The sequence below is a fragment of the Solea senegalensis genome, linkage group LG21 (assembly GCF_019176455.1).
Source record: "Solea senegalensis isolate Sse05_10M linkage group LG21, IFAPA_SoseM_1, whole genome shotgun sequence".
NCBI classification, from domain to species: Eukaryota; Metazoa; Chordata; class Actinopteri; order Pleuronectiformes; family Soleidae; genus Solea; species Solea senegalensis.
Window position 1 is genome coordinate 3,796,924 of NC_058040.1, and position 24,213 is coordinate 3,821,136.

The 24,213-nt window shown below is 40.3% G+C and overlaps 1 protein-coding gene across 1 annotated transcript; it reads right to left on the reverse strand.

Moving 5' to 3' along the window:
• Nucleotides 1-1,367: 1,367 nt before the first annotated feature.
• Nucleotides 1,368-23,158, reverse strand: dmgdh (dimethylglycine dehydrogenase). Its single transcript, XM_044012857.1, has 16 exons — nt 22,946-23,158; nt 21,817-21,985; nt 18,873-18,971; nt 18,607-18,771; nt 18,160-18,364; nt 9,953-10,201; nt 9,658-9,856; nt 8,045-8,214; nt 7,786-7,939; nt 6,168-6,333; nt 4,714-4,844; nt 3,737-3,954; nt 3,219-3,376; nt 2,888-2,947; nt 2,212-2,346; nt 1,368-2,100 (listed from the first exon to the last, which is right to left on the reverse strand). Exons 1-16 carry the CDS (start codon nt 23,068-23,070, stop codon nt 1,888-1,890), a joined length of 2,616 nt encoding a protein of 871 aa, XP_043868792.1. The 5' UTR covers nt 23,071-23,158; the 3' UTR covers nt 1,368-1,887.
• Nucleotides 23,159-24,213: the final 1,055 nt, after the last annotated feature.

Sequence of the window (24,213 nt, forward strand, 5' to 3'; positions counted from 1 at the left end):
TTTTCAAAAAATACTACCACTATTCTAGTAATACAAATACAAGTGAAGTGAAGGAAAGTATTCCTTTAAGTCAGGGGTGTCAAACTCAAATGACCTTGGGGCCAATGAGCATCGAGTCTGGTCAAGTGGGGGCCGACATAGATAAATAACTATTTAGTAGCCGGTGGGCAATATAAGATATTCATTATGATATTAGACAGAATTGCAAAGTAAAAGTGCTTGTTTTGATATAAAATGATTCACAGTAAAAAACATTTGTGATGCACAAAAACAGAAAATTGAATTGAAAATTTAGTAAATAATGATGAGGATAATTGTGATTAAAACAGCTTAAATATATGTAATTTCATGTTGAGTGTAATACATTTAATAAAGCAATGATTACAACCTAATGTCTTATTACTATTATAAAAATATTGCCGGCAAATATATTTAGTCTTATATTCTGTCTCTATTCCACCACCTTGCACAGTGGTGGACGGGCCGCATGTAATCAATTGGAGGGCCACATGTGGCCCCCGGGCCACCAGTTTGACACACGTGCTTTAAGTGCATACAATTTGGGGAAAAATGATTTTGCCAGGTATCTCCAGGTAAGGGATTATTTCAACAAAGAAATTAAACAATCAGTGAATAATGACCCAAACGTCCCTCATTCATTTTCTACCACTTTATACCACATGAGGGTCACATGTGGACATCGGGCGAAAGTCACCAGTCCACCACACACAGCCACAGATAGAGACAAACAACAATCCGCTCTCAGTCAATTTAGAGTATCCAGTTTCTCCTAATCCTCAAATAATCTGAGAGAGGAAACCAGAGACAACAAGGCAATCAGAGATGGCAGACACGCACCAAGCCTCTGTCGCCCTCTGTTGGTCATATCGCCATGTGCGGAAACACAAACAGACACACAGAGCCACTACAAACAATACTTCACTCCCACTCCATGGGGTGACGTAATAACCCATGACGGCACATGGGGAGAACATGCAAACTCCATGTGGAAAGGCCCTTGTGCCGACCGGGTCGCAAAACTGAGTGTTCTTGCTGCATAGGCAAAAGAGCTAACCACTACATCCACCGCGTGGTCCACAACCCGTGATCAACATATTAATTGATACGTACAGTATAAGGCTAAAGGCAGCAACAAACATCTCATATCACAAATTTACAAAGACACAAAATCCAAAAACTCTTACATCATATTGTATTAAACAGAAATGGGAGGAGTCTGGCCTAGAAATATCTTACAGATGTGTAATTTACTCACTCAAACCTTTATTTAACAGACAATGTCTTGTTGAAATAAAGATGGAGTTTCTGGGAAAAAGACGCCCTGACGGGACAAAATTACAAAGCAATAGAATAGAAAGCCTTTATTGTCATCGCACAGGAACAGTAAATGCTTCAGGTAGGAGGAAGTGGGGAGACGGACAGGATGGAGGAGGGAGGAGGGAGTCGCAAGACAGTGTGTGCATTGCTTTAATTATCAAGGTATGAATGTACACCAATTTATATACATAATGAGCTGATTTTGAAGTTTGCAAACATTCTGTTTCTTTAGGCTAACAAGTTGATTTCCCTCCCCCCCCAAAACAAATTCACCTGTAAACCATGGAATTACAATAAAAAATTAAATTACTCTTCCGACATTTTAAGACACTGTGGCACAAAGGCATCACGCAGCAGTTTGTGTTACTGTAAAAGGCCATTGTTTAGCCACTCTGAACCGTCACATGGTTGGTGTTCCACAGGACACGGCACTGACTGCACATGATTCGCTTCCCTTCACACCTTTAACCCATCACCCTCTCACTCATAATTCACAGTGGCATCGTTCTTTATTCGCCGGTGACAAACTGATCCAGGACCAGTTGCTGCTTATGCTTTACTCTTTGCTTTCTTCTGCAGCCGGGTCCTTGTGGGCTCGGTGAGGACTAAGGGTTCCTGGATGACCATGGCCGGGTATTTCCTCCCCAGCAGTTCCACCTCCACCTTCTGGCCCACAGAACACAGCTCCAGGGGCAGGTATGCAAACGCCAGGCTCTGCTGGCTGCTGTAGCTGTAGGCACCAGACGTCGTGTTGCCGACCACCTGGAGACAAACATGATGGACAGCAGCTGAGTTACGGAAGCCTGGCAATAACCCACCACAGCAGCACGTGTTGAACAGAGGACATTAGTGAGGGCTTCAATTGACGCTGACCTTGCCATTGAGCCAGACAGTCTCATTGCCCTCTGGATCAATGTTATCTGTATCTACTGTGATGTAGGACAGCTTCCTCTTCAGGCCTTTGGCTTTAATCTCCTGAAGCGCCGCTTTGCCGATGAAGTCAGCCGGCTGGACACACACACACACACACAAAAAAAGCACACAGCATTGTAGTTAAAGATATATCACTGAGTATTTTTGAAAAATCTGTTTTTCCTCCGCGAGTTTTTGTGTTGCCAAGTTTGCAAAAGCATTGTTGTCCACTTGGTTACACAAAAGCCCTTTGTTAAGTGCTGTCTAAGGAGAAAACCCCCCCTCACACACACAGGGAGAACATGCAAACAGTAGCACAACCCTTCGAAATCATAGCACTAGATATTCAGTCGCCTCTACACAGCAGCTTCAGCTGTGGGTCAGAAACGCTGCACTTGACCACACCTTAGCCTCACTCCGCGTCTAAAAGTGGAGATGCATTCAAGAACAGACGGCTGAAAATACTCTTCTCTTAGACTGGGAAGAAAAATAGAGAAGTTTGACATTTGCAAACTCACAAATCACACAGGCAGCGTGCAAGCATCCCGGACCGGGATTCAAACCAGTGACCTTTATCTCAATGCGTCCAATTAACCCGAGTTCATGCCAAACTCCAAAAACAAGACCGGTGGTTTACCTTGTTTAGTTTGATGAAATAATCCAGGCCGGCCTCCAGGGGATTGGTGTCACAGTTCATCTGTAAAGATTAACAAGTTTCCGCCTGTGACACATTGCATAGTCCTAACAGTTGTTTGTGTGTTTGGACTTTGTGTGTTTGGACTGTGTGTTTGGACCAAGAAAACGTATCTTTGTGAGGACATTTGGAGCTTGTGGGAAATTTGACAACTTTAAATTGCCTTTTTCAGAATTAGGATGTGGTTTTATGGTTAGTCTTGATGACTAAGGTAAGGGGCGAGAACATGCATTGTGTCTATGATGTGTGCGTGTGTGTGTGTGTGTGTGCTTACCTCAGCTCCCCAGCCTCTAAAGCCTTTCTCCAATCTGAGAGAGGCCATCGCGTAGGTGCCAAAATTATCAATGCCTTCATCTTTTCCTGCTTCCATCATGGCCTCGTACACAGCTGCCATGTTCTTCTGATCAATGTACAGTTCCCAGCCGAGCTCACCTGTACAAGCACACAACACATATGGTGTACTGTGAATGCAGGGACGGCCCATCCATAGAGGTCCATACAGTCTGGGACTATTGTGTGTAATCTGCATTCAAAATGTTTCCTGTTCCTTTGGGGCAACAAAAAAAGTTATAAGTTATAAGTGGCACATGCGCACTGGAACTGCCTCCAATGTTGCACCCACATAACCGGATATAAACATCTTATTATGAGGCTCTTGTGGCGCAGGACTCTGCACACATGTCTTCTCCACAGCAGGTGAGACAGGTGATGGCTGAGTCAATCGTGTCTGTGTGTGTGTCTCAAGGAACAACCGTTTCAGGGACCTAAGTCGTCCTACGCGGCACTTATTACCGGTGTAGGAAATTCGGATGGCGCGGAGAGGAATGCCGCCAAGCTTGATGGACTTGCAGTTGAGGAATTTGAATCCTGCGTCACTCATGTCCTCGTCGGTCAGTTTCTGGAGGACTTTGCGCGAGTTTGGTCCTGCGATTCCCAGCACGCCGATTTCATCCGTCACGTTGCTGATGTCGACATCATATCCGCCATCTGCGGCCTCCGCTTCGATCCACCTAGAGTTTGAAACAAAAAAAACCACACAAACACATAACAAAGACATTTTAATATAACATCATTTTAGCATCTCCCTTTTCTTAACTTCTAACATGTTTTAGCATAATTCAAGACAACAAAATGCATTATATCTTCTATTAAAGTCCAGTTGTCTTGGGCTGACCGGTCCCTCCTGACCAGACTGGATGTTCAGTGTCATTTGAGTTCATTTCTTCAAAATCCCCAAACAATACTTTGTGTAGTCTAACCCTGTCACCACTAGAGGTCACTAGATAGCATGAACCCTTCCTCATTCGCCCTGAGCTGTGGTTAAAGCCTCGGTTAGAGTGAAGGAATGGACATGAATGGTTTAATCTTCTGCCTTCCGATTGGAGCAAATGGAGAGGCGTCGCGTCAACAGCTGCTCGGAGGTTTTAGGTTCCTGCAGTAACTTATTCAGCACAGCAATACTATGCGTGTGTGTGTTTGCTTCACTGTCGCACACACACAAAACACTATGTTCCATGTGCAAGATGTTGATAGGACACTTAAAACTGGCAGGGCCCTATACGTCTATGCACAAAGTCAGTGAATCTATTGTAAAAGCAGTATGGCTTGGCATATGACAACAGATGTTACAAATGTTTACAGTATTTTTCCATCCAACACAAGTGTTTGTGTTTGTGTACACCTGAGGACACAAAAGCCCTAGATTTTAGCTCACTTTTGACCTCGACCTACTCCTGAGGGAAAAATCACTGGCTCTTAGCTGCTCTCACCTGAGGTCATGTAGCTCTGACCCCGAGCCGGTGATGAGCAGGAACTCTCCTGGTGTCAGCTGGGTGATGGTGACCTCAGCAAAAACCTTCCCAGTGGGCGTCAACATGTGGCTGATATTAGTCAGGCCCACCTAAAAAAGACACACGGGTAAAAAGACACAGAGTCAGAGAGAGGATGGATTTAAGTGATGGACGTCGAACAATCAGCAGTGTTGTGCGTGAGCAGGTGGTAAGGTGGTAAAAAGGCAGGGGTGAGTCCACAGATTTTGGCGGGACTAAAAGCTGTTGATGGTTATTCATTATACATGTTCCTTTTTTGGGGGTAATACTGAGGTAAAATATGGGCTTACACCACATGACCTCTCCATTGATACAGAATTTTATGACTGTTATTTGACCTAAAAAGAGCTTTAAAAATCATTCTAAATAGATCACACTACAAGGGAACGCTACCTTCTTACTAAAAGAACAGAACAAATGAATGGGACCTAGTTCTTTTTTGGAACTGTAAACTTAATTATGGACGTGAATGAGATTATTTTCATTACCTAATCTGACCATATTACCTGACCATAGCCAATCATAAACATTGAAGCGGATCAGTGCTGTGTAAGCATTTGTTCACTCTCAGACTGTCTGACAGGTGTTTGGCATGGGATGAAGTGACTGACAGGACCATGTGCAGCCTCTTAAGGTTGTACTGTACAGTTTGTGTCCAGTCTCCAGCTGGATCAAACCTGTCACAACTCGATCACACTTTTAACGATATGCCGCTGGTGATGCAGCCTTTAAAGCAAAAAAAAGCTAAATAATAAAGTAAATAAAATAATAAAAGACAAATAAATAAAATAAAGCTTTTCTGACCAACTCCTCTGAAAGTGGGGGTCGGTAATTCTTTGTGCTTTAGGGAATTTGTGGACAGACAACTTGGCGACATCTCTACCACCTTTTAATAACATCTCTTCTCCCTGTTGTGTCATATCCATGTGCCTAACTTTAGTCTAAAGGGGATACAGTTAGGGATCGCAGCCGAAAGAATTGTTGGCTACAAATTATCTGTGCTATAGTTATACAGCAATGATTTATACATATAAAGCAGATGTGGTCACGACTGGTCTTAAATTTAAAATTCAAAGTTTATGTCTGAGAAAAACAAAAGTCTGAGATGAGTCAAGAACTTTGTACCAAACAAATCAGTTAAAAAAACAATAACTTGGAGCAGCTCACTAAATAATTAAATAACGCGACATGAACATTGCAAATTTACCCTCGTAATTATTTTCTTATCATGTCATCTGATTATTTTGGTGTTGTAAAATTCAGAGTTTTAAATGGTTAAAGATCATCTAATTACTAGAACTAGTTCACAAACTTGCAAGCACACATCCTGCATCCCGAAGCGGTTGACCTCTAACCCCAACATTCACGGGCACTTCAGCACATCGGGTGTCTACCTTCGGCATGGTGTTAGCAAAGAGGCGGTCCAGCAGCTTCAGGGAGTCCTTCCCCTTCACAATGAACTTGCCAAAAGGAGTCAGATCGATCACTCCCACCTTCTCCATGATCAGCTTACACTCTCTACCAACGGGTCCAAACCAGTTTGTGCGACAGAAACTGGGCCTAGGAACGAGCACAGTGTGGATATTTAGATCTCATTCCAGTTTTCAAATGAGTAACAAGGACAAAAGCAGCAAGCATTTGGTTAGTGGACTGTATGTGTTTTTGCATTTATTCTTGAAGGCATCTTGAAGCTCCTCCTCTGAGCAGAGTAAATTGAGGACCATGCAAGACAAGATGAATTTTGCCAGATTCGCTGAATGCATCTCGTCATCTGCTCCTCATCGCATCTCAATAACGCTATGAACCCCACATGACTCTCACGCACTGGTGGAACGATGCGCCCAATGACACAAGGTCAGCTGACTCTGTGATTTTCTGAGGTCATAATCATCATGAAGCAAAGTCTCATTTAACATTTTACCTGGCACTGGCGCAACGTCCACAGTTACTATAATGAATCATTAAAGGCACACGGATCCAATGAATGACGCTGAAAAAACTGTCAACCTGCTCAAAAGGCTTCCCGAATCATCCTGTGCATATCCTAAGTTTCATGTCAATCCATGTTATTGAGATATTTTTAAGTGTGAACCAGCACTACAGCCATTTTAAATACTGGAAATGGCATTATATAGCAAGATTATGACCGCTGCGTTTGTACTGGTAAGAAACTCATCTCAAGCAGTTTTTAATGAAAATTCAGTGCAGTTACTAACAAGTTAATTTCTGCTCCATTTCCGTCTGTTTTACATCCGTCCAGTCACTACTCTACACACCTCCGTGCATCCTTTGTGCTGGCATGGACGTTACGCAATACTTCCTCTTGAGGGCAGTGCCGAGTGCCAAGTTGCACGCATCAACAAACACGGTGACCATTGAAGAGGTTATTTTATTGTGCCTGATCCGAAATAGACTGAAACGCAAGCGGATTTTGCGGCGGTGGAGTGAAAGTAAGTCATCCCATTAATGGGGAATATTATTCTGTGTTTCCACATGTCCACCTCGATGTTTGAGAACTCGCCTCTCTGGCAACCTTCTGCCTCGAATTAAACATCCCAGAGTGTTGGTTCTGAGTGCTATTTACACATCTAAATGGTGCAGTGTGAAGTAAGAGGCGACTGTTTGGTTTTCCCATGTGTCTTCAATCATGTCTTTCTGCACAGACTCAGCATTTATGCATATTTATATGTGGTATATGCATGCATTTAGAGTTCCTGCTGTTGACTGACTATTGTTGCATCCTTCTTTATGCATTGGTATTCAAGAGCCACCACTGCATTATCCTTCTCTCATAGCAGTGAAGGAAAAAAAACAGGAAGGCGGATGTGGTGTGGATCTAGAGCTGGAATCTGAGTGATCTGGCTGGAGGACAGCAACGGCAATTAAAGCGAAAGCAGTTACATAACAAAAGCCAAAACATCTTGTTCAAATTTCTAAATGTTGGCTATATTCAAGTCTGAAATACTTGCACATGCAGTTTCTCAACAAAAGAGACTCATGATGAGGCATTACTTGTATCCAGTGTCATCTCCAGGTTTGTGGAACCAGTGTGGCTGTTCCCAGCCAGTATGAAAGCCCATGGAGCACTTGTCTTTCAGCAGCTCGTAAACGCCACTTGTTCGGCTGGTTGGCCGGCCGGCAAAGCGCTCCTCTTTGGGGTAACCGACTGCAGGGCAGCACAGAGTTAAGCAGTTTTTTTGTTTGTTTGTTTTAAATGTAACAGAAGAAGTTTTAACCCAATGAATGAGAGATCATCTTACATTGACCTTACCCACGTTGTTGAAGCCGTAGGATTCTCGGGCTTTGGCACACATGAAAGGCACATCCGCCCATTTGCCATAGCGGTTGGGGTCACACTCGATCAGGTCGTAGGGAGGCTCTCCATTCCTGATCCAGTCACCGAGGAATTTGCCAATACCACCAGCGTGGATAACACCGTACCTGAACACACGAGATTGGAATGTAACCTTTTTCAAAAAAATGAACAAAACAATATAAATGCTAAATACAACGTAGCATTTAAAAAAATGTCTATTTCAAATGTTATTTCAATCAGTCATTCCCAGAGACTGGACTCACAGGTGGGTTGTGGGAGAATTTGTGTTTCCTGTGAGACCCAAGACTTCACAAGACCTCATGATTCTGAAGACTCTGTCTTGGCAGCCCTCATCTTGCAAGACTGGTTTTATCACTAACAGAACCATTATATAACAAGGACTCAGAAGGACTCAGCTTTTAAATGTTTAAATTGGGTCAATATCCTAGGGTTAACATAACCCCTCCTCAAACGCTGTAATGATTAAAAAAGCTTAGCACACTTTATCACCGTTTATTTTTATGTTAATATTCTGTACAAACAGCCACATTTGCGGACTTTGGTCCCCAATAAAATGTATAGGCCAGAATATGCGAGGAGAAGATAGAACTAACGCTTTTGCTGTGACCAAAGCAGGTGAACGTCACTTCTGTGTATGTTTGTTGAACAAGGGAGTTTAACTATATGTTCGTATTCTGTACAAATACTGACGAACAACAATGTTTGAGGACTTTGGTACACACTTAAGTACACACTTAAGTGTGTACCAAAGTCCACACGTTCCTCCAGTACACCCACCCCTGGTGTTTTAGGTCACAGACTGTCGCTCATTCAGATTTCCCAAGGTGGTTAGCAATGCATTTGTCTTTGGGGAGACAAAGTCACTAGAGAACTTTTTTAGACAAACTTCATTTGTCTCATTTTTCAAACCGTGTCAATAAAAGAAGAAGCTTCATATTGTGCACACTTGTTCCCCATTAAAAAAGCTTGGAAAACACTGATTTAACTTTACCGTCTGCATGTCACAATAAGTCACTTTCTTTTATTCTTTATTTCTTTTATCTGTGAGTAATGTTTTGAAGTAAAACCTCACTACACAAAGAAAAACAACATTCTTAGTGGTACACCACCGTAGTTCCCTGATACACTCTGCACTCTCACCATTAGGGCCGGGTCATACTTACTTACCGCATTCCACATCCACGAATAGCTGCTTCACATTTCTGCATTCTTGTACATGCCCGTAGTTCTGATCGTACTAAAACGAGGGCCCATGTCAGCGAAGCATTCCACACATGGAGAATTAATCTCACGTTCCCATTGAGTCGTGGTGATTCCTCACCAGGAGTTCGTCTCCTTGTATTCTTTAAATGCTATGTGTTGAACATGCCACCAACCGTTGTGCATGGAGCATGTGCAACTGGTGCATACACTCTGTAGAGTTTGGTGCTGACCACCACAAAAAAGAGGATCATGCAGACCTCTGTGGACACTCCGATGCATAAAGCCTGACCCATGCTTTAGATGTCACTAATTCTTACACACTAGAGCTTAAGTTCCACACATACCCAAAGCCAATAGCATTCCAGTAGTTGCGAACTCCCTGTTGCGGTCCCACCATGGGCAGCAGGTCAGGGGTGTATGTGATTGGTCCAGACACGATGTTGATAATGTCCGCTTTCTTCAGCACCGGGACCATCTCCATGGCCATCTCCACATGCTCCATTATCCTGTCAAGGTCTGACTCAAACAGTTCTTTACCAAAACCTGCAGCGGAACACACAATGGAAGGATACGTTGACATATAAACGACAGGTACTTGTAGAACAAAATCCAAAAGAGTGGACACAGCTTAATCCAGACCTGGAGGAACACCGTCTCGGACCCAGGAGTCCTGCAGCACCATCTTCTCCATCTGTTCATATGGGCCAAACAGCAGACCGTCTCTCTCCTGACGCAAGTAGTAAGAGCCCTCCAAGTCTCTGATGACCGCCAGTTCCTTTTTCAGAGCCTTCACCTCTGGAACTGTTGCGGTCACTACGTACTGGTGATGCACAGGGATGGTTGGGTGTTCGTACCCAATCATCTGACCCACTTCCCTGGCCCAGAATCCTGAAAACAAACACAAGTGGGATCAACTACAGCAGTACTCTTTGTGGTGGGCATGCACCACTTGGTCAATTTAGACAAACACATTCAGTTTAAATATGTCAATAATGGGTAAAGAGTAGCTCCAGCAGACTTTCGCATATAACCTTGAGCAAGTTTCCATGGTTACCATCTTCTACGATGTCTCTATTGACAAAAACAATGGCGAACCACCAACGGGAGTGTTGGGACTCGATGTGTGTGTGCAGATTTGTCCACATGTGGCCCTCTGTGCAGATATTCCGTCATCCAGCCCTGACATCTCTGACTTTTGGTCAAATTATATTGAAATAATACATCTACTGCAAACTAGACAAGACCTATGTACCAACAGATTAGAAGTATGTACACGTTCAGACTACCAGCATCAAGATATACAGCACCCAGACAGATGGACAAACTCTCACAGAAATATTGTTGTGTCAGCCACAGGAAAAGACTTTGAAGGGCGGTGACCACAAGAATTCGCCCCATTACCATCTTTGCGTTTCAAGGACGGCACAAAAGTAAAAGGGCAAAAGGGCAGATAAACTACAACCAAATGTTGCCCAAAGGCACAGCGTCAAAGCACATTTTATTTGTTTGTGACCAAACAGGATATTATTCAGGTGCACAGTATAAGACAGTATCTTGCCATGGGGTTTGGCTTTAAGAAACAGTAAATCCTCTCACGTGCAGCTGCAAAATGAGGCTGAAATTAAAGTCAGCTGACAGAAATATTGACAAGAATAACAACATTGGGATGGTTCACTTCAATTTAATGTAATTCTCTCTCTTTTTCAGTTTTCTTTTAGCTCTGTTTGGGTCTCTACTATGTTCAGCAGGTTCACTAAGAGGGAATGAAAACATGTACGTGTATCTAAAATACAAAGCTAATGAGAGCAGCTACAAAAACAGAAAGAAAAAGAAAGCAATAAGCTGAAATATGCTGAAATAGTTGCTTCATCCTCATCTATCTGCACCAACGCAAGCCAGAAATCCCAGCATCATATTTCACACAACATCTTGGCTTCAACTGCCTTTTCCATTCTGTTATCCAAACTAAATATTTCAAAATTAGGTCAAGCTTATCTTTCCCTGCTTTACTCAACAATATGAGGAAAAACTCAGAAGAAAGAAGAATCAAGATGATGGCAAATGCAACTTTATGGATGCTAACGGTCATTAAACACCATTACCAACCAACTAACCAGTCAACAAAATATCAAATAAAATACATCTCACCAATCTTAATATCTTACAGACTTCTATTTTGGGCCACATTCACTTTGTGCTGTACATGCTGCTCCATTCTTTTGCAGATGATAACCAGAATTATGTTAGCAAAGATCCTTTTCAGTCCCTAATAAATTGTATAACTGATATTTAATCCTGGATGGAATTAAATTCCCTGAATTTAAATGAAAACAAGAGAGAAATTGTTGTTTTTGGACAAAAGTGGACAAACAGATCGGGGGGTTTCTAGTTACATCTCTTGACAAAGATAAAACCCTACCTCTTCGACAAAGTCTTTGAGAGAGTTATTCATGTACTTTACTACTACTACTTTTAAGACTGGACAACTGTAATTCTGAATTTCTCATTGTTTTTAAGGTTTTAAATGGGCTGGCCTCAACTTAAATGTGTGATTTGATACACCTCCAGACTCCTGACAGAGTAACGAGATCCTCCAACCAGTTGCTCCTGGATGTTCCTACTGTGACTGAGCCTTTTCAGTGCCTGGAATATAGTCTACCTTCTCACGTGAGAACAGCCCAGACGCTAGAAACCTTTAAGTCCCTCCGGAAAACGCACCTCTTTTGCTGGACATCTGGACAGCAGAATTGACTATTGTAATGTATTTATTTATTTATTTATTTTACGGGCCTCCCAAAGAAAACCACCGACAGACTTCAGCTCATCCAGAACTCTGCAGCTCGTTTATTATCCAGAACCAGGAAGAGACAGCAAATGAGTTCCAGTCTTAGCTGCACCTACACTGGCTCCCTGTAACATTTAGCATTGACTTTAAGCTCCTCCTCCTTGTATACAAAGTACTTCATGGGCAAGCACCAAGCTACATTGCTAACTCCCTTGTTAGCCATGTATATATGAATATTTATCGTATTGTTTTATTGTTGTATTTACTTTTTAATTTTATTCTCCTTTTATTGTGAAGCACTTTGCGCAGCAATCTTTGCACGAAAGGTTCAATACAAATTATTATTATCTTGCCTTTTTCTACGGTGCTGCCTCTTTATTATTTTATTTTATTTTATATTTGTTATTTATATTTGTTTTTACCCGTGTGTTGTGCTGTGCATTTAAAGCAACTAGGGTAAATGCTATATAAATAAAAGTTGACATTAACATTCATTGGTGTGGCTGCAAAACTTATGGCACTGTTCCATTACACAGTTCTAGCATGGCTTGGCTTGGCTTGACTCGAGAGGAAAAGACACACGCAAGAAGAGAGACAGAATCAAAAATGACGAGAATAGAATATATATAGCGTAAGCTGTTTTGTATACTAATGTCCACAGTGCAAATAGTGTGTTCTGAATCTATAAGTAGGACATGTGAACGCAACAAAAATCAATACAGGCTTGTGCCAATTTAGCCCCTGTGACCAGAGTCATCTGGACCATGAGGACCTGTTAATCAATACTGCTTATCTTCAGCGGTGTGTCGCAAGAGCAATGTGTATACATAACAGTGTTCCACGAAAACAACCTCAATTCAAAGTTTAAATGCACTCTTCTTATATACTTTAGAGTATTATGCATTCTATTAAAATGAACCTTATGTCCATTTATATCCAGGCTGTGTAATATAAGCTCCACGTGTGACCTTTGTCCCACAGTGAAGGACGGGGTGGGGATGCATAAACACCACATCTTGGTGAAGGCGAGCAGTTCAGGAGCACATGTTTACGGCTGCCTGCACACTGGGCCCATTCACTCGCTTGTACTGGAATAGTGCACTGAGTCAACAAGTGCAGTCAAAATGAATCAAACTGTGGGACGTGTACCGCCAGGGGTACGCGGGCTTCCTCTGTTGGTACTTGGAGGAAAATCAGAAATACTGCTCTACTGTATAAACTAGGGTATGTGATCGAAACAAATGAAAAATTATAATGAATTCAATAATAATAATAATACTAATACTAATAATAATACTAATAATAATAATAATAAGTAACTTTTTCCACCTATGGTCCCAGCTCGCCTCGGCACGCTTTAGGTTGGTTTCCCACTACAAAATAGTATCGGCTCAATGTGGGCGGAGTCATCACTGACTTCATTTTACACGCGACGCACACAAATGAGTGACTAGTGACTTGTAAAGCAGTTGTTTTCAGTGTAACTGAATCATTAGAATCTGTTAATTAAAAATATTTGTCCTCCATGACTGGAGCAGAGACGGCAGGGTTTTTTTTTATCTTTAATTACCTTTCTTTTACAACTTTGTCACTGTGCTGTTAAAGTGAGTCAAGTCACAATATACATTACATTAAGTTAATGTTCTGTATATTGTACTTATGTTACAGTAGCGGGGGTTTTATGTTATTGTAACTTTTTTCCACCATTGTCTCCAATTACCAAACCAAACGAAGTAATAAAATAAATAAATTACAGGATTTTAAGAAACCTCAACATTGCAAATCTACTGTTATAGTGGGACAAAGAAACCAGATTTAAGAAGATGAAATCACAAGACTTGCTTTTATCTTTAAACAATCAAAAAAAACTGATTAATCGGTTATTAAAACAAGTTAATTTACTAGTCCATATATAATATAAGTAGATATGTTATAGAGTTAAAGGTGTTGAATGATGTGGTGGAGGTTGGGGATCATTGACCTTAACAATAAAAAAAAAGAGCATTTAAACACTGATGATAAAATGTACTGATTTGCAGTTGCCTTCCCATTCTAAGAATGATGACCTTTGACCTTTTCTTAGGCTCTGTGGATCTGGATGAAGCTCTGTTTTACTTGGTGGTGGAGAATGTGGAACTATACGAGGGCCAAGAAAGAGAGGAGTCCAACTAAAGATTGTTGCTTGGGGAGTTTTGTGGGTTTTAAAATGGCATCTGAGGACAATGCATTTGCTTCTTGCTGCTTTACCACGACAACAATTAAATCACTGGCACAGACACCACATAGAGACAAAAACAAACCATGCGCATATTAGAATAATCATTTCTCAGGGTGCACCATGTGACAATTACCCATTCTCTTGAGAGTCTGGTGTCTAATATCTGTAGCATTTGAATTTTTAATCCTGACAACACAGAGCATTTCTACTGCTTTTTTCCATTCCGCCTGTGGGTTTATAGGTCGCATATTCAGGCTTTAAAAATGTGGGTTTATTCGTCTTTTTACGTGTTGTTTTATTCACATTATACCCCATTTTTAGTAGTGATATAAATTAGCAATAATTGTGCAGACGTCACAAATAGAGCTTTTTATTTTATTTTTGTTCATAAAAACGAGCGAACTTTGAACTGTGACTTATTTCCAATAATCCGATTTTAAACATTTTGAGTACTTTTTGCTCAGGTGTGTTTATATTGTTGGTGAAATTATAAATTTTTTTTTATCAGATTGCCTTGGTTGTGCTGAAAAAAAGGATACAAGACACTCTATACTGCACATTCTTATAACCTCAGTATATACTGTATGTTTTAACATAGTAATGGAAAAAAGCAGCCAAAATGCTCTGCGTTCTAAGGGTTAATGTGGACTAAATATTTAAATAATAGATAGTTGTGAACATCACAGTGTTATTATTGGATAGGTAAAACATATAGACACACGCCTCATATGGATAAATCGAGTATTGGCACTTCACAAACTTACAAGCAAACAAACACACGTGTCGCCTAAAAAAAAACAACAACCACCAGATCAACTGCAAACTCGTTGACATTAGTTTCAGGCGTGAGAGGAGAGCGACGGCAAAGTGGCAAAATAAAAAAATAGAAAATAAATAAAAAACGAGTGTTGGGAGGAGTGCATGTGCTGCTGCCTAAAGATTGGAGGAAATTGACAGTGTTGGCCAGCTTGGATTGGCTGTCAGGTGCAAGTGAGGGCAAAGGGCCAGCGGAGCCCCCACACCGTAACCGGCTTCAACCAGAGAACAGAATGTGCAGATTCAGGGAGAAAAAGTGGAGCAGCGACATATGAATGAGCCGTTTGATACACTGGTGTTTTAATGATGCCGTTTTACAGTCAAGTGTGACGTGACATTTGCACTGCGGACACCATCAAAGCACTGTTTTTGCACAACACGTAGGTTTAAGACGAAATAACTCGTCAAGTATACAAATCGCCCGACTGTACATGTATGTGTTGCTGTTTTTCATTACTGCAGAATGAGCTTTTTATATATATATATATATATGTATATATATATACATATATATATCTATATATATATGTATATATATATATATATATATATAGAAAAGTAACTAAACTGCTTTCAAAAAGAGAGAAAAGTCTCAGCAAAGTTTGAGTTCTTATCAGGACTGACTCTTTAGATCCATTTATTTCTCCTTAAAATATAGAATTGCAACATTATTATTGCATTATACTTTCTTTGATTGTATATGAATACAATCAAAGTAAATGTGTAATATATATGTATACATTTTATGACATTTAGTTCTTTTGTTTTTTGTCTTAACCTAATTTGCCTTAATATTGTTCCTGATACTTCTTTAATCTTTATGTTTACAAAGTACTTGGCAATAAAAACTGATTCTGTGATTACTGTCGACACACGGCAGAAGACATTGATCTCTGGATCTTTGGCGGAACTATTGTTGTTCTCTCTTTATATCACCATTTTATCTGCTCCTTCCTCCTGGAACACGATTGCCTGAACTGAACTGAAAAATCTTTTTAAATGTTTTTAAATGAACTGAAACAAGGGGCTGTAGATGTGTTGAATAATTAGATTATATATATATCACGGTTGTATATTTTCAGTAGATTGTGCACATTTTAAGTCATTTAATTCAAGTATATCTGATATGATTTAAGATGCTGTGTATCTGTGCCCTAACCTACAGTGTACACACTGCTGCCTGTCTTGGACGGGACATGTATTATTTTATTGTTTTACATATATTTCATAATTATCTGGCTTGGTATATCATTTGCCATTGCACCTGTAAATAAAAACAATTAAGCGTTATACAATATCTTCAACAGTGAGTGAGGTGGGGGGCTGCAGAGACTAAAGCAAACACTTGAAAAGCAACAGCAGCAGCAAGTGTCAACAATTTCCCCCGAGAACTGGTCTGACCCGGTTCAAGCCAATCGGCTCTTTTCTCTGAACTCGGCGAGCAGTGGTCAGTGTGGGCAAAGGTCTCCCGCTGATAACGTGTTTTATAGAGCAGTGACTTTGGGATGTCCAGGTCAGACAAGAGACTTGTCACTCACTCGTTATTGGACCAGAATGATCACATGAAAATCAAATCAACGCTATTGATTATAAATATTCTTGAATCAGGATTTGACTAGATTCTTTTTCAGCTAATCTCTCAGGTGATTGTGTGGATTTATGTCTGTTTTTAAATAATCAGATATTTTTTATATTCTTACATTACAGTAGTCTAATGTAGCACAGTAGTAGCCTGAGCGGGCAAACAAATGTTTACAAATACAAAGGATTAGAAACTAATAATAAATTATTAATAATAATACAAATTAAACAACAACAAATCAAATAGCACCTTCCCTCGGGATGACCCCTCAGCAAATAATCCATGAGAGGCCAACAATTATAATATATAACCGTTTCATTTCTGTTTAATTTGGCACTAAATGTCCTTGTACCACTGAATAAGTTTTAAATATGAACTATCAATGGGTTTAACTGATACAATGTGTGAATGTAATGCATGAAAATCGCAGGACAAACAGGTTAATTTTGGGTTCAACTCCAGACAGGGTCATGTTATTATTTAATAAGCTGAAAAATATGTTCCAATAGAGCTGGGGTGTCAAACTCAAATTGTCTGGGGGCCAATGAGCATCTAGTCTGGTCAGGTGGGGGCCGACATAGATAAATAACTATTTAGTAGCCGGTGGGCAATATAAGATATTCATTATGATATTAGACAGAATTGCATTAAAAGTGCTTGTTTTGATATAAAATGATTCACAATAAAAAACATATTTATGATGCACAAAAACAGAGAATTAAATTGAAAATTTTGCAAATAATGACGAGGATAATAGTGATTAAAACAGCTTAAATATATGTAATTTTATGTTGAGTGTAATACATTTAATAAAGTAGTGTAGTCTTATATTCTGTCTCTATTCCACCACCTTGCACAGTGGTGGGCGGGCCGCATGTAATCGATTGGAGGGCCACATGTGGCCCCCGGGCCACCAGTTTGACACATGTGCAATAGAGTGATAATTGATAAAATCATACTATATGGTCATTATAGCAATGGTGGCCTACAACTTATGTACTAGGGGGTGGGAATCACACGGTACCTCACGATACACGGTCCACGATACCAATAATATCACGATACAACGATTCTGTGATAATCAATATCCTTCAAGACAATCGTAAAGCGATTTCATAGAGAACATAGAGAACGAAGTGCATAAAGTCTGTGTTTTGAACGTAGCTGGAGCATCTCTTAACGTAGCTTTCTACACCATTATCTCGCTGTAAACTCTTTTGTTCTTCAGCCAGGGTAACTTACACACCAAGAGCAGTATCACCTCAAGGAAGCATGAAGTAGCAACAGCCAGTGAACCTTAATTTGTTCATTCCAATATCGATATTTGCCCTGGAGCATTGATTATCGTATAGCATGAGGGCCCCTAATATGTACACACCCAAAAGAGAAAAGCTCTATCATCAGCAGGCTCTGTGTACGGGATTTGCCCCCGATGAACTACAAACCTGCAGAGTTGACAATCCGATTGGCGCGGATTGTTCCATGCGGAGTCTCCACGTCCCACTTGCCATCAGCGGTTGGTTTGAGGGCAGTGACGGGGGCAGGGTTGTAGATCTGTGCGCCGTACATACGAGCCCCCGCAGCCAGAGCCATAGTCAGAGAGTACGGGTCAATGTGGCCGTCTTCAGGGGTGTACAGACCTGCCAGCACCTAGAATTACACAGAAGGGTACAAGTTACACTCAATCAACCCACTACATTCTATTAAAAGACTGAATTTTAGCTGTAATTGCGGCCTCTACCAGTCCTCGGGTCATTTGGTAATATATTTTATTGATTATCAGAGTCTGAATGACCTTTTATTTTGAAAAAACGCTCAGTCACGTGATATGGTATGTCAAAAAATGTAGCTTACAAGCCAATCTGTCAATAATTCATATGATGCATACACACCTTGTCTATGTTGACCAGAGGGAAAAGCTCTTGGACTCTTTCAGGTCCGATCATGGACTGTGGCGTCACGTGCCAGTGCGTGCGGGTCATCTGGTATCTCATCTCATCCACGCGAGCCGGCGTCGAGGCAATACGGACACTGCCCGGCTGGTGAAAGCCCACCGCCTGCAGAGAAGGACAACGTGACACGACAGTATTAGCGCACAACACGTGGCCACACCCTCTCTTCACATCCGAGTCCCGGCAGACGAGCGAAAGCGTCTCACCTGTCCAGTTTCAGCCTCCAGACTCTCGTACAGTTTAATGCTGTCATAGTGGACTTTCTTGAGGTTGATGCCAGGGTGGTAATATGTTGTCAAACCAGCCTGAAATGCAGAAAACACAACTTACCATGGTGTCGATGATGCACAATATTATTGCACAAGGCACTGGAAAAAAAGCACTGATAATAATTCTGTATGATCAACCACAGCTACAACAAATGATAATTAACTTCTCTCTGGTTTTGGGTTCATAATTGTTTTTATTCACTTTAAAGTGGTCCTAAAGATGTGGATCTGATCTGTGATGGAATAAAGCTCATTTGTTTCTATTTTTTGTGATTTTTCTATCTTTTACCACCAAGTTAAACTTTAAACTTTGGTTAAATGTTATATTGTCCTTCCGACATAGCCCACATTGTCCCTTTTTGTTTTTGCTCCATTTTGTACTCTGCCGACTACTGAAGGAAACATTATCTGGGTCTTTGGTGATGAATTCTCCACAGTTTGTCTCCTCCAAACCTGATATTATTCCTACGTTGTACACTTTTAACATAAGCAGCTAGAACTGACCATAACAAATAAAGAGAGTCTGGTTTTTAACTTTTAGAGCTTCAGTCCCAAATCTGTCCTGCAGCTGTGAAATGTCTTCAGCATTGGCTGTGTCCAAGTATTTCCAAGTGCAATCACCGACTCCAACAGTTTCTTCCTGGTCCGTATAATTCACTCTCTTTATCGTGTCGCAGTCATTGTGAAGAGTAAGAGTAAGCCTTGCCTTTAAATTCACTTCCCTATAATTCATGCTGTTCACCCTCACCATTCACATCACCGTAGAGTGTAAGTTTTGTTCATTTTTTTGGTTTTATCATTCGACCATAAACAACGTAATCTTATTTTTCTGCTGAGTCCGTCGAGCAAAACTATCAGACCTGACCGAGGGAGCATTTGTGTGTATACAGCAGCAGCAGCGCAGGGGCAGGCGGGCACAGGAAGCCTCAACTTTTTAAGAGTGGTAGAATTCACTTCTGAAACTTTTTGTGGGCGCTTCACACAATGAAGAAATGAATAACTTCCTGTGTGCAGCAGGTGACATGCGACACGGAGCTGATACCTTAAATCAGGGGTCGGGAACCTTTTTGACTCAGAGAGCCATGAAAGCAAAATATTTGCAAATTTATTTCAGTGAGAGCCATATAATATATTTTAAGACTGAATTTAACTAAATGTGAGTATAATAAACCTCTGAATTTATTCTTTTAAATAATGTTGTTATAATACTCTTCGCGCAGTGTGTCACCAGCAGCATATCTTGCGATCACACTGAACTGCGACAAATGACTTACGTCTGTTGACTCATCCAAAGCCAGGGAATAGAACGGTGCTGCATTTATGTCATTCACTTGCGTTTCCTCCACTTCCAAAATCGATGGATGGATTAAAACAAGTGATAATATTTTATGTTTTATCTGAAAAGCCGAAATCTGCGAGCCAGATGCAATCATCAAAAGAGCCACACCTGGCTCCCGAGCCATAGGTTCCCTACCCCTGCCTTAAATGAATGGTTTCCATCTAAAAGAATTGTGTTTAAAAGTAACTAGTGTGCTAACTTCAAAATTCTTTATATTTATATTTCTAGCTTTGATTATTACTCCACTACATTTCCTCTAACTATATTTAGTAAGTGTCTTGCTCAAGGACGCAGACTAGCCGGGCCGGGAATTGAACCCACAACCTTCCAGTTGAAAGACAACTCACCCTACCACTGAGCAACCATGGCTCAATCCGAACAACTTTTGCTATTTAGGAACAGTAAATGTCATATACTTTAAGACTTTTACTTCATTAATATTATAAAAAGTGACTTCAACTTCTACCCGAGTCATTTTCTGGTAACATACTTGTGAAAGTAACGCACTAAAGTTTTACCATGTGGTAACAGCAGTGCTTCACAGTGAAGCGCCTGTGACTGCATGAGGGCCAGTGCCAGAAGGGAAAGTGGGTCAAGACCCCGACAGCCCTGAAAGCCTAGCGCGTAACATATCCTACTACTGAATGACACACACAGACGTGGTTGTAAACACCTTCACTAAATGAGGCAATTGAGGAACAAACAGCCCATGCTCTGATTTCCTAGTACACCAGCTGTCAGATCACACATTAATAACATGACCACAAAGTCAAAGTACATACACTCTACAATCTAAGTTGAGGCTATGGAATGTAAAGTGCTATCACTCCAGCTTCTTAATTTAGGGAAGATGGTCGTGATTGTGTGAGAGAAAATTAATAAATTCAACTACCGGACAATTCCAAATACTTAATTTCTTTATATATAGCCTTTACATTGTTATAATACAATAATAGTCGGTGTATAAAAGTGGAGATAGCCTTCAAGTTAGTTAGTTAGCCAAGGTAGGAGGACAGAAGTAGCAATTAGACACCAAAGGGTGCACAAAAACGAAATACATTTGAATGAAGGTCTATGGGAAAAGTCTCAATCACTCGTTTCAGCTCGTCTTCAATAGAAAATGATGCCTATATATATATATATATATATATATATATATATATATATGTGTATATATATATATATACACACATGTATATATATATATATATATATATACACACACATGTATATATATATATATATATATATATATATATATATATATATACATACACATACATACATATAAATATAAATAAAAAATCCAAAGCTATTTGATTATATAAGCTCACTTATGTAAACTGTTTTGGGCATTTTTCTACAACAATCCAAACTTTTACAGTGAAAAATCAACAGATCAAGAAAATGACCTAGAGATAAATCAATTAATCAGTATCATACGGGACACAGATAGGTTATTTTGCCCCAGTGGGACACGGCTGCGGGAAGAATAGTGCATTATGTTGTTAAAAAGAAAAAAATTGACTTCAGTTGACATACAGCGTGCCAGGTGGATCCAGCTGTCAGCTCGCTCTTCTCCAGCAGCACCACGTCTTTCATGCCCCCTTTGGCCAGGTGATACGCCAGGCTGACCCCCACGCACCCACCGCCGATGACGACGGTCTCTGCCGTGTCCTTCCACCGCTTTCCCAGGACTGACGACTCATTCCTGAAGGAACAAAAGGAAGTTTTTTTGTTTATATGGTGCTGCAATGATTAGTTTGTTTGCATTGATTATATTTAAAATGTGGCAATAAATTAGAGAAATTAGATTAAACAAAGAATCCCAAAATATTCAGTTTACTATCATTTCTGAATGGGAAATGCATTAGGAAAATGTAAATGTCGGTTTAAAATATAACAGTCAATTCAGTGTGAGAAGAACATTGGTAGTTGATAAACCAAAGATACAAGTCACTGCATTGTCTCTCTGTCAGTCAGGTGGCTCAAACTGTGGAACACCTTAAATACTGAAATAAATAGAAAGGAAAGAGTGGTTTAACCTTGCAAAACAGACACAATCAGACCATAACCATGTTGTTGTTATATATAAGAGTATAATATAAGTTAGGTAATGTGTATTAAGGGTAAACACGTCTAAGTGTATTTTAACATCCAGCAGACACGGGGACCTCTCCCAGACGAAATGATCAATAAGTTCTAATTTGATAATGTGCAAGTGACACTTTGAGCCCTTGCTGTTAGAAATCAAAAGAATGATTAAAAATAAATCTATAAAATGGGCAAAACTCATGTGTGGCCATGAAAACCTGTGATAAGGCTTTTTATAAAAAACAAAAATACGTCATACTGTCTATGTACATATATATGGGTGGAAAATACATGGTAATGAGATTATATCAGTGTCTTTTTACATTGTGCCATTGTTGCAACATTGTCCACTGACTGTTAAAGTGTAAAAAACGTCTGAATCAAACGTGTCAGTCACATATTTGCGCAGCTGCGTGGATCCATCGTCAGCTGCGCCGCTTTACGCACGCACGTGCAAGCACTTTAAGAGGGTTTTTTTTTAAAAAAAGAATCATATTTGTCATGAATAGTTCTCAATAAACGCTCATCTGTCACGTGACTCGCGTTGTGAATAAATGTCAACGGTGCCATTGCCAACCTGTCTTCAGCGCGTTTTCTCGCAGTGCAGCAGATGGTCCTCAGTGGCAGCCGCGCGGTCCCTCGACGCGCAGCCACGTCTCTGCGCAGCTGCACTTTGATTACGTTCAAAATGCGAGACATCATTAAATAATAACTCGCGACATGCGTGCGTCCCGGAGCGTGAGCGACACGGCACTGCGCAGTGCGGGCACAAATGTCGCACTCTGACAGGGACAGATAGCGGCTGTAGGAACGCCTACATGTGCACGGTGAAGAAACTTTACCCACGTCAACCGAGTTAACACTTCACGTGCCACAGAGAATGAAGAAAAGGACTTTGGTAGAAGTTGAAGTCACTTTTTATAACATTACTTAAGTAAAAGTCTTAAAGTATAAGACATTTACTGTACTTCAGTATCAAAAGTCATTTTTGGATGTAAATTGTACTTAAATTTAAGAAGTAAAAGTAAAGTGTTTGATCTTTTAGAAGTAAATTTATCAACGTGGTTTAGTGGTAGGGTGAGTTGTCTTTCAAACTGGAAGGTTGTGGGTTCAATTCCTGACTATAATCTATATGTGTTCTTGAGCAACCTCATGTTGCATTGTGTGAATGGATAAAAACTGTACTATAAAGTAGCTCATCAAGAATAGAAAAGCTGTATATAAATACAGACCATAATACCAACTCTTCTTCTTCCGATTTTATGTGTTAGTAACGAGTAAAAAAGACAGAGGAAATGTAGTGGAGTAAAATTTGCTCGAAATATAAACAAATAAAGTAAAGTAGAGATACGTGAATTTTGTATTGAAGTAAAAATCATTACAACACTGGTGGTAGGTGACAGTTTATGGCCTTTATAAATACACATAATTAAAGAATTATGCAAGATGTGATGATACAAACAGGAGTGGAAAATAACGGTTGGAATTTAGCAATATTTGGCTTACTTAGAAGCTATACAAAACAATAAAGCTGAACCATAACACCAGTGTGATTGACAGGTGAATTCGGCTTGTGAAATGTGAACATGTTCTGGTTTCTCTCCTCCTCTATGAAAACAAACTGAATATCTTTCTTATTTTTCTTCACTTACTGACATTTCCTGACTATGATGTTGTTGAAATCACAAATTTAAAACATGAAACATAAAACAACCCCCAAGCCTCTCAAGCTCAGAGGGGGCCCCTAATCCGTTTGCCCGCCTTTCCTCCCCAGTTGCAACAGCCCTGGTCTAAAGAAGCATTTATCTCTGATTTGGTCCTTGAGCCTTTTATTGCATCACAGCT

Bases quoted from the DNA above. Each gene is read 5' to 3' on its own strand.
- dmgdh (XM_044012857.1), bottom strand. From the start codon at position 23,070: ATGATGTCTCGCATTTTGAACGTAATCAAAGTGCAGCTGCGCAGAGAC. The intron at 18,972-21,816 runs GTATGTCAACTG...TCTGCATTTCAG, and splicing joins CTGGATCCACCTGGCACGCT to GCTGGTTTGACAACATATTA. The intron at 2,948-3,218 runs GTAAGCACACAC...TAATCTTTACAG, and splicing joins TTAGAGGCTGGGGAGCTGAG to ATGAACTGTGACACCAATCC.